Source organism: Colius striatus, chromosome 18 (genome assembly GCF_028858725.1).
Source record: "Colius striatus isolate bColStr4 chromosome 18, bColStr4.1.hap1, whole genome shotgun sequence".
NCBI classification, from domain to species: domain Eukaryota; kingdom Metazoa; phylum Chordata; class Aves; order Coliiformes; family Coliidae; genus Colius; species Colius striatus.
In genome coordinates this window covers 9,238,329-9,252,035 of record NC_084776.1, presented here as the reverse complement: position 1 = coordinate 9,252,035, position 13,707 = coordinate 9,238,329, and the positions used below count along the sequence as shown (strand labels likewise).

The following is a 13,707-nucleotide window of genomic DNA, read 5'->3' as shown; positions in this document are numbered from 1 at the left end:
GCCTGGAAGCCATGGAGAGGCTGAGTGAGTGGGCAGATTGTTAGGGGAGAGGAGCCACACAGGAGTGCCTGTAGTGCTTGAACTGGAGCAGTGGGAGCATCCCAGGAGGGCCTGTCTCAGTGAGGGGAGAGCCAGAGCACAGTGCCAGGGATCTGTGGCCAGGGATCGCTGCTCATGCCACAGCCCAGGAGCTGAGGCACTTCTGAGTGAGTGGAGCAACCTGGCCTTGGCTCTTGCAGTGTCCCTTCACCTGGAAGGAGCCAGTCCTGTCAAAAGGGAAGGCAGGTAAAGGAGCTGAGGAAGGCTGTACTGCACAAAGATACATGGTGTGAAGTGTCAGTGGTGGCTGAAGTCTGTCAGTTTTCATAAACTCAGTGTTTCCACCATATCCAGCCTTGTGCTGCAAGGTCTTTGTTGCCAGCACACTCTATATGGTTTTGGACCACTTGCTCTCCTCTTTTTTCAGACTGAGACCAGTGTTGAGGTTTGGAGGAGTTCAAACACTGAGTCCCTCCCTGGACGCAAGCAGTGTGAATGCTTTGAACATGTTGAAGGTCCAGGAGTGGCTGCTCTGATGGATGAGAAAGTGACTCTGGAAGTTCTCCCTTATGTTTAAAGCTGTGGGAGCGCTTGGAGAACAGGGTGAAGCACAAACTCCCTCTCGTGGAGAGACACAGCAGCGTTGTCGTAATGGGGGTAAACTATCAGGGCATCTGCCAGACAGTGTGTGACTGAAAACCATGAATCCCTGATGGAAGGGCTGGGCAGGCTCCACTGCCAGCATCCCCAGACACATCTGTGCTCAGCAGCTGAGGGCAGAGGTGTGCAGGGGTGTCACTCGCAGGTATAGCTGTGCTCACACTCCTAGGAGCACACATGGGCTCAGAAAGGGCAGATAGAAGGGTTTGGTGTGTATAGAAAGGCATTTGCTCCCACTAGAGAAGACCTGCTTGCTTGTGTGTGTGTCTATGCGATCTGTGTGGCTGTGGGCAGCAGCTGTGCCAAAACCTGCCCAGGCAGAAGAAGCCTTTCCTTCATGGCCTCCTTTTAGGTGTGGTAGATATGGGGGTGGCAGCAGGCTAGGAGTGGGTAAGGAGTGGTCCTGGTTCTCCCTGAGTGAGTTTGGGTGAGAGGGGAGCTGAGGCTCTGTTGGGAACTGTCTGGGGATGAGCAGAGGGATTTGGGCAGGTGGTGGTGCCAGTGTGCTCAGAGATGGATGTAGATGGGTGTAGAACTCTGTGCTGGTGGTGTAGAACCAGAGTGATGATCAGTTGTGAAACAGAAGGAGCCATTGCCTCAAACATCCATCCTGAAAGCCACCAATTAAAAGAACAAAGGCAGCAGACTTGTACTTTCAGCTCCCTTGGTGGAAGTTGTCAGACTGGTGTAATTTACAGTCAGTACTGAGCACCCTGGTTCTGCTGAGTTACAAAGGCAGGAATTGGCAGGCTGTGAGCTGTGGCTGTACACAGGCCAACGGAGTTAAAGTTGTCCTCAGAATGACTCCCACAGACCTCTCCCCAAACTCAGCACCTCTGTGCAGGGGCAGTTTCACAACCACAGAATCCCAGACTGGTGGGAGTGGGAAGGGCCCTGCAGAGCTGCCCCAGCCCCTGCTACAGCAGGTTCCCCTCCATCAGGGGCACAGCAACGTGTCCAGGTGGGTTTGGAAAGCTCCTGAGAAGGAGCCTCCACACCCTCCCTGGGCAGCCTGGGCCAGGGCTCCCTCACCTCAGCACCAAAGGACTTTCTCCTCCTATGCCAGTGGAATGTTCCAGCCTGTGCCCATCACCCCTTGTCCTGTCACTGGCCACCACAAAACAAAGATCGGCCCCATGCTCTTGTCACCCATAAGGTTCCTCCTCAGCCTTCTCTTCTCCAGGCTGAACAACCCCAGGTCCTGCAGCCTTTCCTCCTCATAAAAGCACCCAGATGCAGGAGACTCCACGTAGCTTAGTCAGAAAGCTTGCAGGAGAATCTATTGCTGTGAAAGACAAGACTCCTGCCCTGGCAGGGGCTGTGACCGCCCCGGGGCCCCGAGCTGCGGCTGCCACAGCCAGAGACATCAAACAGCAAAGAGCAGCCAGACAAAGGGGTTTTTAATAATGAAGGTGTTGCTGGTAACATAAGTAAGGCAATGTGCTTGCTTACAAGTTTGAAGCTGACAGCATCCCTTTAAATAAGGACATACACTTGCTGAGAGGAGAGAGTTGTCCAGAAAGGCCTGCCCCATGCTGCCATGCAGCAGCTGCCCCTGCTCTGTGCCACGAGCTCTTCAGACTCCCCACAGACCGGCTTCAAAAAACCCTCTCTCTTAGGGAAAAAAACAGAAACCCTTTAAAAAAAACACCAAACCAACCAACCCCAACTGCAACCTGTGCTCACCTACCCTAGCAGTGCCCCGTGCCCGTTTGTACAATAGGAAAGTGATGCTTTAAATAGTGACCCGAAAGCTAGCGCCACGTGCTTTGTACAGCATGCAACGAGGCCGTGGGCTGGGGCCACCCCTCACCCCCACGGCTGCACCCTCCCCGTGCTGCCCTTCCAGTACCACAGACATCAAACACTCGCAGGCTGGCAATAGTTTAACACTCCGTCAGCAACAATATTTACTCTGGCAAAAGCCCAATGGCAAAGGAGTGGGATGTGTCCGTCAGTCTGCAGCAAGGCCTTTGGTGGGAGCCAAGGAGTGAAGCGAAGGCTCCTTCTGCTCAGAGCCTGGGGGAGAATATTGCACAGAGAGTAGCAGGAGGAACGCTGGTGGCTTCAAACGGGAGGGGGAGCAGCGGCCGCTGCCGGCTCCAGGGGAGGCAGCTCCTCCAGGCCCCGGGATCACGGCTGTCCCCGGCCGGCCTCGCTCTGCTGTGGGGAGCAGCGCTGCTGGAGGCCCCTCGGGAAGAAGGAAGGGACTGCGGGGGTCAAGGAGTGGGAAGGAGGAGGGAGGGATGGCAGAGGAGTGGGGGCCACAAGAGTAAGTGCCCACACAAAAGCGCTGCAAGGCAGGGACCCGCTTGGCCCTTCCCCAGTTCCCCCACTGCCAGGTTGAGAGAGGCGGTGGGGATCCGTCCTGACTGTGTGAGGGACACCCCTCACAGCTGGCCTGCACTTCCATCTGAGGGACACCCCTCACAGCTGGCCTGCACTCCCATCTGAGGGACACCCCTCACAGCTGGCCTGCACTCCCATCTGAGGGACACCCCTCACAGCTGGCCTGCACTCCCATCTGAGGGACACCCCTCACAGCTGGCCTGCACTCCCATCTGAGGGACACCCCTCACAGCGACTTTCCATCTGAGGGACACCCCTCACAGCTGGCCTGCACTTCCATCTGAGGGACACCCCTCACAGCGACTTTCCATCTGAGGGACACCCCTCACAGCTGGCCTGCACTTCCATCTGAGGGACACCCCTCACAGCGACTTTCCATCTGACTTGCTTCTACCTTGGACCAAATGACCTGACCCATCTCTTCCTCCGTATCATACTCGCTGGGATGTGCAGCTGCACTGGGACACCATGGCCCTTCAACACCCTCATCTGCAGCCTGAGGGGCTGCTCCAACACCCAGAGCTCGCTGCTCTGAGCTCTCCAGCCTCAGCCTGACCCAACTCAGACAGCAGCCAGGTGGCTCCTGGGCTTTCAGCCCCCTGGCACCATGACTAGGTGCCAGCATGGACATGGTGGGCTCCAGCACTCATCCATCCCGAGCAGAGCTGTGAGGGACTGGCCAAGGCAGCTGGGGGGATGCAGGGTGGGCCTGGCTGTATGGGGGAATGTGCTGGTGGTCCTGGCTGGGCAGAGCCCTGTGCTCCCACACCCCTGGCCTGGGCATGGCCAAGGTGAGCCCAGCCTTGGGGGTGGGATGGGCAGAGGGAGAGGGCAGCAGCAAGCTCTCCTCTCCACAAATCCCTGTTGCTGCCTGGGTGAGGTCTCCTCACCACACAGTTTTGTCACGAGCTGCTCCAGTTCTCACGGGAGTGACTGCTGAAAGAAAAGAAGCAAAACTGTCAATCTAAAGAAGTGTTGTTAAAGGCACTGGCATCCTCTGTGGGGACGTGTCGATGGAGGAAAACCAAAGTACCAGAGCTCCTGTGCTGCCAACGTGCAGCAGCTGGAAATCCAAACCAGTTTCTCTGCTGGGAAATGGCTCCAGCTTCCCCTGGACGTGGCACATTCTCTGGCACGACAGAAGCACGGCGCTGGCCGCTGCAGGCTGGCCTCATCCTGCCTCTGCCAGCTCCCCCTCTCACCACTGCTGCAGGTGCAGGTCCATGCTGGTGTTCAGGTTGAGGTCGGTCACATCCAGGAAATCGATGTTGAAGATGCTGGGCCCTGCAGGGGCGAGCGAGCCGAAGCCGGTGGCGGAGCTGGGGGGGGTCAGGTCCAGCCACTCCATCGTTTCCCACGGAGACTCAGTGAAACTCATTTGTAAACCGGAGCCGTCGGCGGGGGGAGGAGAGAGCTGGGTCTCCATGGGCGAGAGGGGAGTCTGTAACATCTCCTGCGAGGTGAGCAGTTCGTCCGCGCCTTTGCCGGAGAACCCCTCCATCATCCCTTCAAAGTGGGACTCTTCTGCCCCCATCTTCAGCAGGGCCATCTCGCTGGCCCTGCCCAGGGGGCTGTGGGCGTTCAGCAGCACCTCGAGGTGGGCATCGCTGCCACCCGGGCAGTGCTCAAAGGGCACCTCGAACGGGGCCGAGGGCTTGGGCAGCGCGGCGCCGGAGCTCCCCGCAGACACCGTTATCTGAGGGACTTTCTGCAGGCAGGACCGATCTTCCTTGGCGTTGGCTGGCATTTCTGGCAACACAGCAGAGGAGGCTGAGGTGAGCTGGCAGTGTCCACCACTGCTGGGCACGGGGGCACTGCTGCAGCCCTCTGACCAGGCTAGTGGTCGTGCCCGCAGGACCCGTTGCCCACATAGCCTCAGTGCTGCCCTCCCTGCAGGGAGCCCCCTGCTCCTGCCCTTGCCCTTGGCACAGCCCCTGGGGCACAAGCGCTGAGCTGTGTCCCTGGGGCTGGGCATGGGTTGGGCACAGAGAGGGCACAGGCAGCACTTGCACAGGGGAGGGCACTGGCAGTGCTCTATGTGGGAGAAGGTACTGGCAGCACTGGGAATGGGGAGGGACATGGGGGATCTGCATGGGGAGGAGGCTGGCAGTGCTGTGCACAGGGCTACTGTCACAGAGCTACAGAATCAGTTTGGAAGGACCTTCAAGGACCTTTAAAGTCATGGAGTCCCAGCCCTCCCCTCACTCTGCCAAGCCCACCACTAACCCATGGCCCTCAGCACCTCATCTCCACCCCTTTGCAATAGCTCCAGGCTGGGGACTTACAACCCTCTCAGGGAAACAGTTCTGCCTCAGCTCCAATCTCAACCTCCCCTGGGGCAACTTGAGGCCATTTCCTCTTGTCCTGTTGCTTGTTAGTTGGGAGCAGAGACCAACCCCCAGCTCCCTGCAGCCTCCTGTCAGGGAGTGTCAGAGAGGGCTCCTGTCTGCCCTCAGCCTCCTCTTCTCCAGGCTCAACACCCCCATTCCCTCAGCCCCTCCCCAGCACCCTTGTGCTCCAGCCCCTTCCCCAGCTCTGTGCCCGGCTCTGGCCACGCTGCAGCCCCTCAGTGTCCTCCTCTCTGTGCAATCTGCCCAGAACCACCTCGCCAGGTCTGTCTGGGCAGGAGCAAGTTCAAGAAGGGTCGATACACTTTTGGATTGAATCTCAGTGGCTGCTGGCACAAAGAGGGCAGATGAAGGCTGTACTCAACCTTGGCAGCTCTGCTGGGGTGCACAGAGCCCCCTGAGCCCCATGGACTGACATTGGCTTGGAGGGGAAGCCCTGGAGGGGAATAGGGAAGCAGTGCCTACCTCCGCTCTCAATCAACACGTCCAGGAGCTCATCCATCTGCTGACTTCGTGTCATCTGCTGCAGCAAACGAGAAAGAGGAGAGCAGAGGGTGTTAGAAGGAGACTCCCTCAGGCCACAGGCCAGGTAGGCAGCTCTAGATCCCCACAAACGGCTTCCTCCATGCAGGAGAGATGCCCCATGGGTCTGGCAGCAGCATCCAGGTGAGCAAGGCTGGGACCGGCACGGCGGATCCGAGGAGCACAGCACAGAGTTCCCCTGATCTGCCTGGTGACCGCCACAGGCTGCCTTTTCTCAGGGGCATCAGGACATAACCCAGCACTTTGCACTGGCAAGTGCCCATTTGCCTTCCCCGCAGCGATCTGAGGGCAACACACCCTCATCCTCCTCTCCCTGATGGGTGACTTGAAGGACTTTCTGTGTGCCTCCCTGCCAGGCAGCATAAGCCCATTTTTATCACTAACAGCATTGCTCACACTTCTGGGAGCCACGGTGGCTCAGTAAGATACTGCAGAAGCCCTGTTGAAAAGCTGTGCCCTAAAGCCACCACCACGACCAGCACTGAGGCAGAGTCTCACAAGAAGGGTGATGGAGACAGTGCTCCTGGGTAAGGTGAAGGAGGCAGATGGCACAGAGCAGGACACTTCTAATGGGCTCAAGAGGGAGGGTGAGGCTTCCTAGTGATGTGGGAATGCTCAGGAGTCTGTTTTTCCTCACATGGAACTAAGCATCCCCCAAAAAAAAGAGCAGCAAAGCCCTGGGGTAGTCATGGGGATGGCAGGAAAAACTGACTGCTGGTGGTCAGCTGTAGCCAGGCAGGGCTGCAGCGCTGCCCCAGCCCCTCAGCTGGAGACCCTTTCCATCCCCACTGCTCTGGGGACAGCTCACAGAGACCAGGCCAGGGCAGACCACTCAAAAGGGTCACTGATAGCTCAGCACTTTCCCCTGTCCTGTGCCAAACATCTGCTTCTGAGTGCCAGCTCTTTGCCAGTACCCTGCTCCAGGAGGGACCTCAATGCCTGCCAGCTGCTGTCATTGTCCCCTCTAGGCCCTTGTGTGCTCTCAGCCCATGGCAGCAGCACCAGGGGATGCAGCATGGTCCTGGCAGGTGGGTCACATCCAGCACAGCAGTGAGGCTGCTTGGCCTGGCCGTGCACATCCTGGGCACCTTTCCATGGGTTGGCTGGGAGCAACAGTATCCCTGGATCACGGAGGATGACACATACTGGGCACAGGGAGGGAGCTGTTGCTGAAGAGGGACCCTCTCCCCTGGGAGCCCCTTTCAGGCAGCAGAGGAATGTCCAGGGTGGGAAGTGTTGCAGCTGGGATCTGCTGCAGGACACCAAGGGGTCGTCTCCCCTGTACGCCCCTCCGGCAGAGAGGAGGGAGCTGGAGATGCTCCCAAGGTGTGAGGTGTTGCTGCTCCCTCCTGATGCCCACTGGCCACTGCCCCATCACCCAGAGCAGCCACACTGCCTCTTGGCATGTTGCCCCACAGCCCTGTGTCCCACTGCCTACTGCACCCACAGCACTGCCCCATTGCCCAGCCCACCCCTACAGCTCCTTACCCCACCCATTGCATCCCCCTCTCTCTGCCCAGTGTCCAGCTTGCCCACAGCACTGCTCCCCATTGCCCATCTCACCCTGGCAGCATGCCCCACTGCCTGCCTCACACCCTCAGCAGTGCCATCCCACTGGCAACACTCTCTCACTTTCATACCCATGCAGAGAGCTGAGTGAGAAGTGGATGCTGAAGGGACAACTCTGCTCTTCTGGTTGCCCAGTGAAGAGGAACAAGCTCTGTGTGATTGCAGACCTCAGTTGTAAGCCCTGCTCTGTCTTTCCAAGAAAAGACTTCTCATAAGGCTGGGGTAATTTCCTTCCTTCAACATAAGGCTCAAAATCCCTCACACTTCTAGGAGCCACAGTGGCTCAGCAAGATGCTGAAAAAGCCCTGCAACACTGCAGTGGGGCTCTCCCAGGGGCAGGAACTGTGCCAGGGCTCCCCCAAGGGCTGAGGGATCTGTGCCAGTGCTTCCCTGCTGTGGACAGAGCTGTGCCAGGGCTCCATGGGGCAGGGGGAGATGGGCCAGGGCTTCCCCAGGGTGGGAAAAGCCATGCCAGTGCTCCACAGGGCAGGGAGAGCTGCGCCAGGACTCCCCAGGGGCAGGCCAAGCTGTGCCAGGGCCTCCCCCTGAGGGGATCAGCAGCTGTGATAGGGCTCTTTTAGGGAAGAAGAAGCTGTGCCAATTCTCCCCTAGGGCAGAAGGAGCCAGGACCCCTCCAGGGACAGAGGGAGCAATGCCAGAACTCCCCAGGGTAGAGGGAGCTGTGCCAGGGCTCCATGGGGCAGAGGATGCTCTGCCAGGACACTGAGAGCTTTGCCAGTGCTCACCCAGGGGCTGAGAGGGCTGTGCTGGGGCTCTCCCAGGGCAGATGGAGCTGTGCCGTGGTCCCCAGGGCAGTTGGGTGCAGCTGGCAACAGGGCTCCCCAGGAGATGAGCCCTCAGCTTCCAACCCAGTGTCCATCTGGGATACTCTCAGCCTTTCATGCAGCTCCACATGCTGCCACAGCCCCCCTGGCTGCCCACCCCGGGTGCCAGCCATCCTGGTTTGACAGGAGCAGACCCAGAGTGGGATGTCTGAGCATCAGCCCACGGCCACAGCGTGTTCAGCACCGTGACGTGGGGTGCTCAGCACTTACCGATGCGGTGCGAAGGCAGCCGGTGGTCTGGGGGGACCCGCTGCGCCCCTCTGCCTGCGAGCCCGGGGACACTGACAGGAGATAGTGGCTGTTGGGAGAGGGAGGCAGGCTGATGTGCTGGGGGCTCTTTGCAGCCCCGAGTGGAGAGTGCTGGGGGGAGCACTGCGGGCTCAGGAATGTCGAGGAGGTGATGGTGCTTTGCCCCGTGGGCTCCAAGCAGTGGCTATTTACAATGTGAGGCAGCTGTGGCACCCCACAGTTACTTAACTTATCCGAGCTGCTGGCTTGGCTTTTCAAGGCAGTTTGTTTGGATGCAAAGGGACAGCTGGACACTGCGTTTTCTTGCTTGATGGGAACACCAAAGAAATGCTGAGCAGGCTGCTGCTTCTCTTCAAGGCCGTTGCTTCTCTTTCGCTTCTGGAGCTGCATCCGTAGCTCCTCCACCTGCCTCTGCTCTTGCTGCAGCTTCCACGTCAGTTCGTTGATGACCTTCTGCTTCTCCACCAGCATCTTGTCCTTCTCTGTGTCAATCCCTTCCAGCTCCAGCTGGATGCTCCCTCCATTCATGCTGCTCATGAGGCTTTCCTCGGCGCTGCCATGCACCGGAGACGGCTGGAGACCGAACTGTGGAGAGGACATGGGCCCGTCATTGAACGTGTCCGGCAAAGAGCCGCTCACAGAGAGGTCAGAGGAGGCTGGAGAGATGGGTGGCGTGGAGCTGGTGCTGCCAAAGTGGTAGAAGCCATTGGATAACATGCTGGTGGAGGACTGAGACTGGTAAGTCGGGAGGGTGCTGGTTGGCGTGACGGGGAAGGTGACGGTGGTGATGTCGCTGAAGCTGGGCACGGCGCTGCCGCCGCACTCCTGGAAGGGCCGCAGCCGCTCCATCAGCGCCGTCTTGGTCCCCGACACGGGCAAACCTCGGATCCGGAGCTGCTGCCTCAGTTCTGACACCTAAGAAGGAAAGCCACCAACCATCAGTCCCAGTGGCAGATGAGCCCTTTGAGATGCCAACGTTTCTCAGAGCACAGGCTGCCAGCTTCCTGCTTCAAAGCTCTGACCCCTCTGGTGCTCACCGTCTCACCTGCGGTCACCAGGCACCATGCACAGCCCTGAGCATGTCCTGTGAGACCTCAACCTTTCCTAGCAGGAAAACATTCACAGAACCACAGAATCTTAAGGGCTGGAAGGGACCTTGAAAGATCATTCAGTGCAATCCCCCTGTCAGGGCAGGGCCACCTAGAGTAGGTCACACAGGAACTCGTCCAATTCCTTCTTCCTCCAGGAACTGAGGCTGCTCTCCATAAACCAACAGTGGTCCTTGGGCCATGGACACAACCCAGGATTCTCCTCCTAGCAGTAGGTTTCTACATGAGCAGATGACTTTCACACAGACCAGGAACTAGCCTGATGGCATCCTCTAGCTCAGAGAATGTGACCATCTCCCTTGGAGCCAGGATGCTTTGTGTTCAGGCATCTGCACGATTCAGGCATCTGAGCTGTGGTATCACCATGGCCAAACATGTTATTTCTGCCTCATTTCTTTTTCTAATAATGAGTATTGCTTCCAAGTCTCTTCTCCTGAAAGGATTTGGCCTCCCCTAAGATTGAGGCTCCATCAGCAAAGTATAAAAGAACTGAGGATGTGGCTGATTCTCCCTTATGCTCTGCCTGTCTCATCTGCATGAGAGCTTTAGTCCATCAAAGCAGTGCTCACAGCTACAGGCTCCAGGAGACATCTGCTTGTGCAGAGTTGAGCTGGCCTGGCTGCAGGGACCACTGAGAAGCTGAGTCCCTGAGTGGATGCAGTGCTGATCTCCTGGCTTCTGGCTGGTCTGTGAGCAGCACTCATGATGCCCACCACAAACCCACAGAAGGCATGGGGCCATGAGCTGCAGGGGCAGCACCACACATCAGCCTTCAACCTTTGGAGCTGATGGCCTGGCCTGCAGCGACTTCAGGTTCCACCTCAGGTTTGCTGACACATGCACTGGAGCAATGCACCCACACAGCACCTGCAGAGCTGCAACCCCCAAATTGCTGATGTACCCCAATTGTGATGTACTCCTGGGTTTGCTCACAGTGGTGGTGGGTCTGGTTTGCTGGTCTGGAACATGTGATTGCTCCCATCCAGCTCAGCCTGTGGCACTGCACTGCAAAGGGAGCAAAACACATTCAGACTGTGAGATTCTGCTGCTGCAGTGACAGAGTTTGCACTTACCTTCAGATCATCCAGGTTAGATGGCAGAGGGCCTGGCTTGATAGATGAGACACAGGTCTGGCCTGAAAAGGTGGTTTTCACAGGAGAAAGAGGGGTGTTGTTGACAGAGGTGGACGAAGAATTCGAACTTTTGACCATTTGTTCATTTGATTGCCTGAAATAACAAAGATCTGGAGTAACTTGGCTGTCCTGCTGTGGTCTCCAGGCCCAGTGCCCCCTCTTTGCTCTCTTGAGGCTGCTGTCTCCTGTATGAGCTATTGCAAAGGGGCGGAGATGAGGTGCTGAGGGCCATGGGTTAGTGGTGGGCTCGGCAGTGTGAGGGGAGGGCTTAGACTCAAGCTTAAAGCTCTTTTCCAACCAAAATGATTCTGTGGTTCTATGATTCTATGACTGCCAGCCCCAGGGAAAGCAGGCTAGGCTATAAGCAGATTGCTGGTGATGCACCAGTAAGTCACAGGTGCCCCAGCCAGTGCTCCAAGCCACAAAAGCTTTGCAGGAGACTGTGACATTCCCAAGTTTTTATGTTTCACTTGCGTGCACTGCAGTGATACAAATGGGTACAGCAGGAGAGAACTTGGAGAGAGAGAGAAGACTAAACTCTGCTATTGGCATGTTGCCACTCACTTTAGCTGGCCTTGATGCATCCCTGGGTAGCTGAAGTGCTGCTGCTGCTGCTGTTGTTGTTGCTGCTGTTGCTGTTGCTGCTGCTGCTGCTGACTGAGGATCTGGAGCTGCAGGAAGAGCTGCTGCTGCTGGAGGAGTCTGGCATATGCAGAGTCCATGGGTGGAGGGGATTTCTCTGCCTTCTGGTCTGGTGGGATGTATTGGTGATATTTGAGCTTCTTCACCTTGGGCTTGGTGTCCTTGGGCTTTTTGTGCCGGTTCTTGCTATCACTGGTTGCTTTTGACTGTTGGTCCAAGAAGGAAAGAAATTAGCTGAGAGAGGAGATCCTGCCACTCCTGTGGGAACTCAGGGGCCTGGGACAGGGCAAGGGCAGCTCCTGCTAAAAGAGCTGCTGAGCATGCATGTGGGGGACTCCCTCTGGGCCACGTCCCATCTCAGTTGTGCTGGAGGGCACGTGAAATGGAGAATGATGCCCCTGTCCTGCGAGGCAGGAAAGTGTTGCCTTGCATCTCCTTCTGCTCCTAGACTCAGGGGATATTCACAGCGCAGAACCTGAGCAATCCTCTCTAGCAAGGTGCAATGCTGTACCTATGCCATGACAAAAGGCATCAAACTGCAGTCTTTGACAGTCTCCCTGCATTGTTCCAACCACACAGGTGGGGTGCAACATGTGGACACTTCAGGCTTGGACACAGCCAGGTGCCCTGGGATTGTTCCCTCTCCTGGGGGCACAGGAATTACCTTCACAGCAGAGGGCACTGGGAGGGTTGGGCTGTCCTGGCCCGAGGTCTGCTTGGGGCTGTCACACTGGCTGCCCTGCCCCACGGAGGGGTCTGCAGCATGGCTGTCGGCACTGAGGGGCTGATCCTGCAACGGAGAGGTGAGCTGTGGGTTGAGAGTGGGGATATGGGGCCTTCAGGGGCCACCTGGTACCTCACTGCCCTTGCCCCATGTTGTCCTCAGCGCCCCAGTCCATCCCAGTCCATCCATGCCTATCCTGACCACCATCCCCATTCCCCCAGGCTATCCCAGTCCATCCCAGTCCATCCAGTTTGCCTCAGTCCTCCCAGCTCCGTGAGTCCCTTTCCATCCATTCTCCCCAGTCCAGCCCAGTCAGTTCAATCCCCTCCAGTCCATCAAAGTCCATCCAGTTTGTCTCAGTCCCCCCATTTCCCCCAGTCCATCCCAGTCCTTCCAGTCCCCCCACTCCACCCCAGTTCCTCCAGTTTGCCTCAGTCCCTCTCATTCTGCTCAGTCCATCCCAGTCCATCCAATTTGTCTCATTCCCCCGTTTCCCCCAGTCCTCCCAGTCTGTCCAGTCCTCCTAGTCCACTCCAGTCTCTCTAGTCCATCCCAGTCCCCCCATTCCCCCAGCCCCGTCCCCCGGCTCCACCCGCCCGCCCGGGGGCTGCACTTCCCGGCGCGGCCGGCAGGGGGCGGCGCGGCCCCGCGCAGCGCCCTGGCCCCGCCGCCACCGTGCGCGCTCCCGCGGCCCCGCGCAGTGCCCCACCTGCGGCGGCGCGGCGGCCGCGGGCTCCGGGGCCTTGGTGGCCGGCGGCGGCTCGGCAGAGCCCGGCGACTCCGCGCTCCTCGGCTGCTCCGGGGACAGCCCGTCGTTGCTGCTGTCCTCCTCGAAGGCGAAGGCGTCCGCCGGCTTGGGGAAGCTGACCTGGGAACCTGCCCGGGCAGAGGGCGCTGGTCAGGGCGCCGCGCCCGCCTCCTCTGGCCGCGGCCGCGGTGCTGCAGACACCTCCTGCAGCCCCTGCCCCCGTGCCCCAGCGGCCCAGGCGGCCTCAGCTCCTGGCCTGTGCCGTGGAGGGACCAGGTGTGCAGAGAGGAGGTGTCCCTGGAGGCGACCCAGGAGCCTGTACGCCCGTGCCAGGAGGCCTCTCCCGGGCAGATGCTCTGGCAAGGGAATGGCTCCACCATCCTGCCCCAGCACTGCGCCGAGATGGGGAGAGAGAGGGGCTTTGGAATCGTAGCGTCACAGAAGCATTTCAATTAGAAAAGTCCTTTAATCTCCTGCAGTCCCAGCCCTCCCCTCACCCTGCCCAGCCCAGCACTACCCCATGGCCCTCAGCACCTCAGCTGGGATCCTTCCAGGGCTGGGCACTCCCCCAGCTCCCTGGGCAGCCTGGCACAGGGGCTGACACCCCTCTCAGGGAAACAGTTCTGCCTCAGCTCCAACCTTAACCTCCTCTGGCAGAACTTGAAGCCATTTGCTCTTGTCCTGTCACTCGTTACTTGGGAGCAGAGACTGACCCCCAGGTCCCTGCAGCCTCCTGTCAGGGAGTGTCA

General features: G+C 58.6%; 1 protein-coding gene across 7 annotated transcripts in view; it reads right to left on the bottom strand.

Moving 5' to 3' along the window:
• Window positions 1-2,097: 2,097 nt before the first annotated feature.
• MYOCD (myocardin) overlaps window positions 2,098-13,707 on the bottom strand; it is a 237,226-nt gene continuing 225,616 nt past the window's right edge. For 5 of the 7 annotated variants that reach the window (XM_062011013.1, XM_062011018.1, XM_062011017.1 and 2 more), the window contains 7 exons: window positions 12,920-13,086; window positions 12,151-12,276; window positions 11,409-11,692; window positions 10,785-10,938; window positions 8,564-9,517; window positions 5,862-5,919; window positions 2,098-4,797 (listed from right to left, as the gene is read on the bottom strand). In XM_062011013.1, the coding sequence (XP_061866997.1) occupies window positions 4,247-4,797; window positions 5,862-5,919; window positions 8,564-9,517; window positions 10,785-10,938; window positions 11,409-11,692; window positions 12,151-12,276; window positions 12,920-13,086 (2,294 nt within the window). In that variant the 3' untranslated portion in view covers window positions 2,098-4,246. The remainder of the gene's footprint in view (window positions 4,798-5,861; window positions 5,920-8,563; window positions 9,518-10,784; window positions 10,939-11,408; window positions 11,693-12,150; window positions 12,277-12,919; window positions 13,087-13,707) is intronic. The other 2 variants (XR_009819998.1, XM_062011014.1) reach the window with 2 other exon arrangements.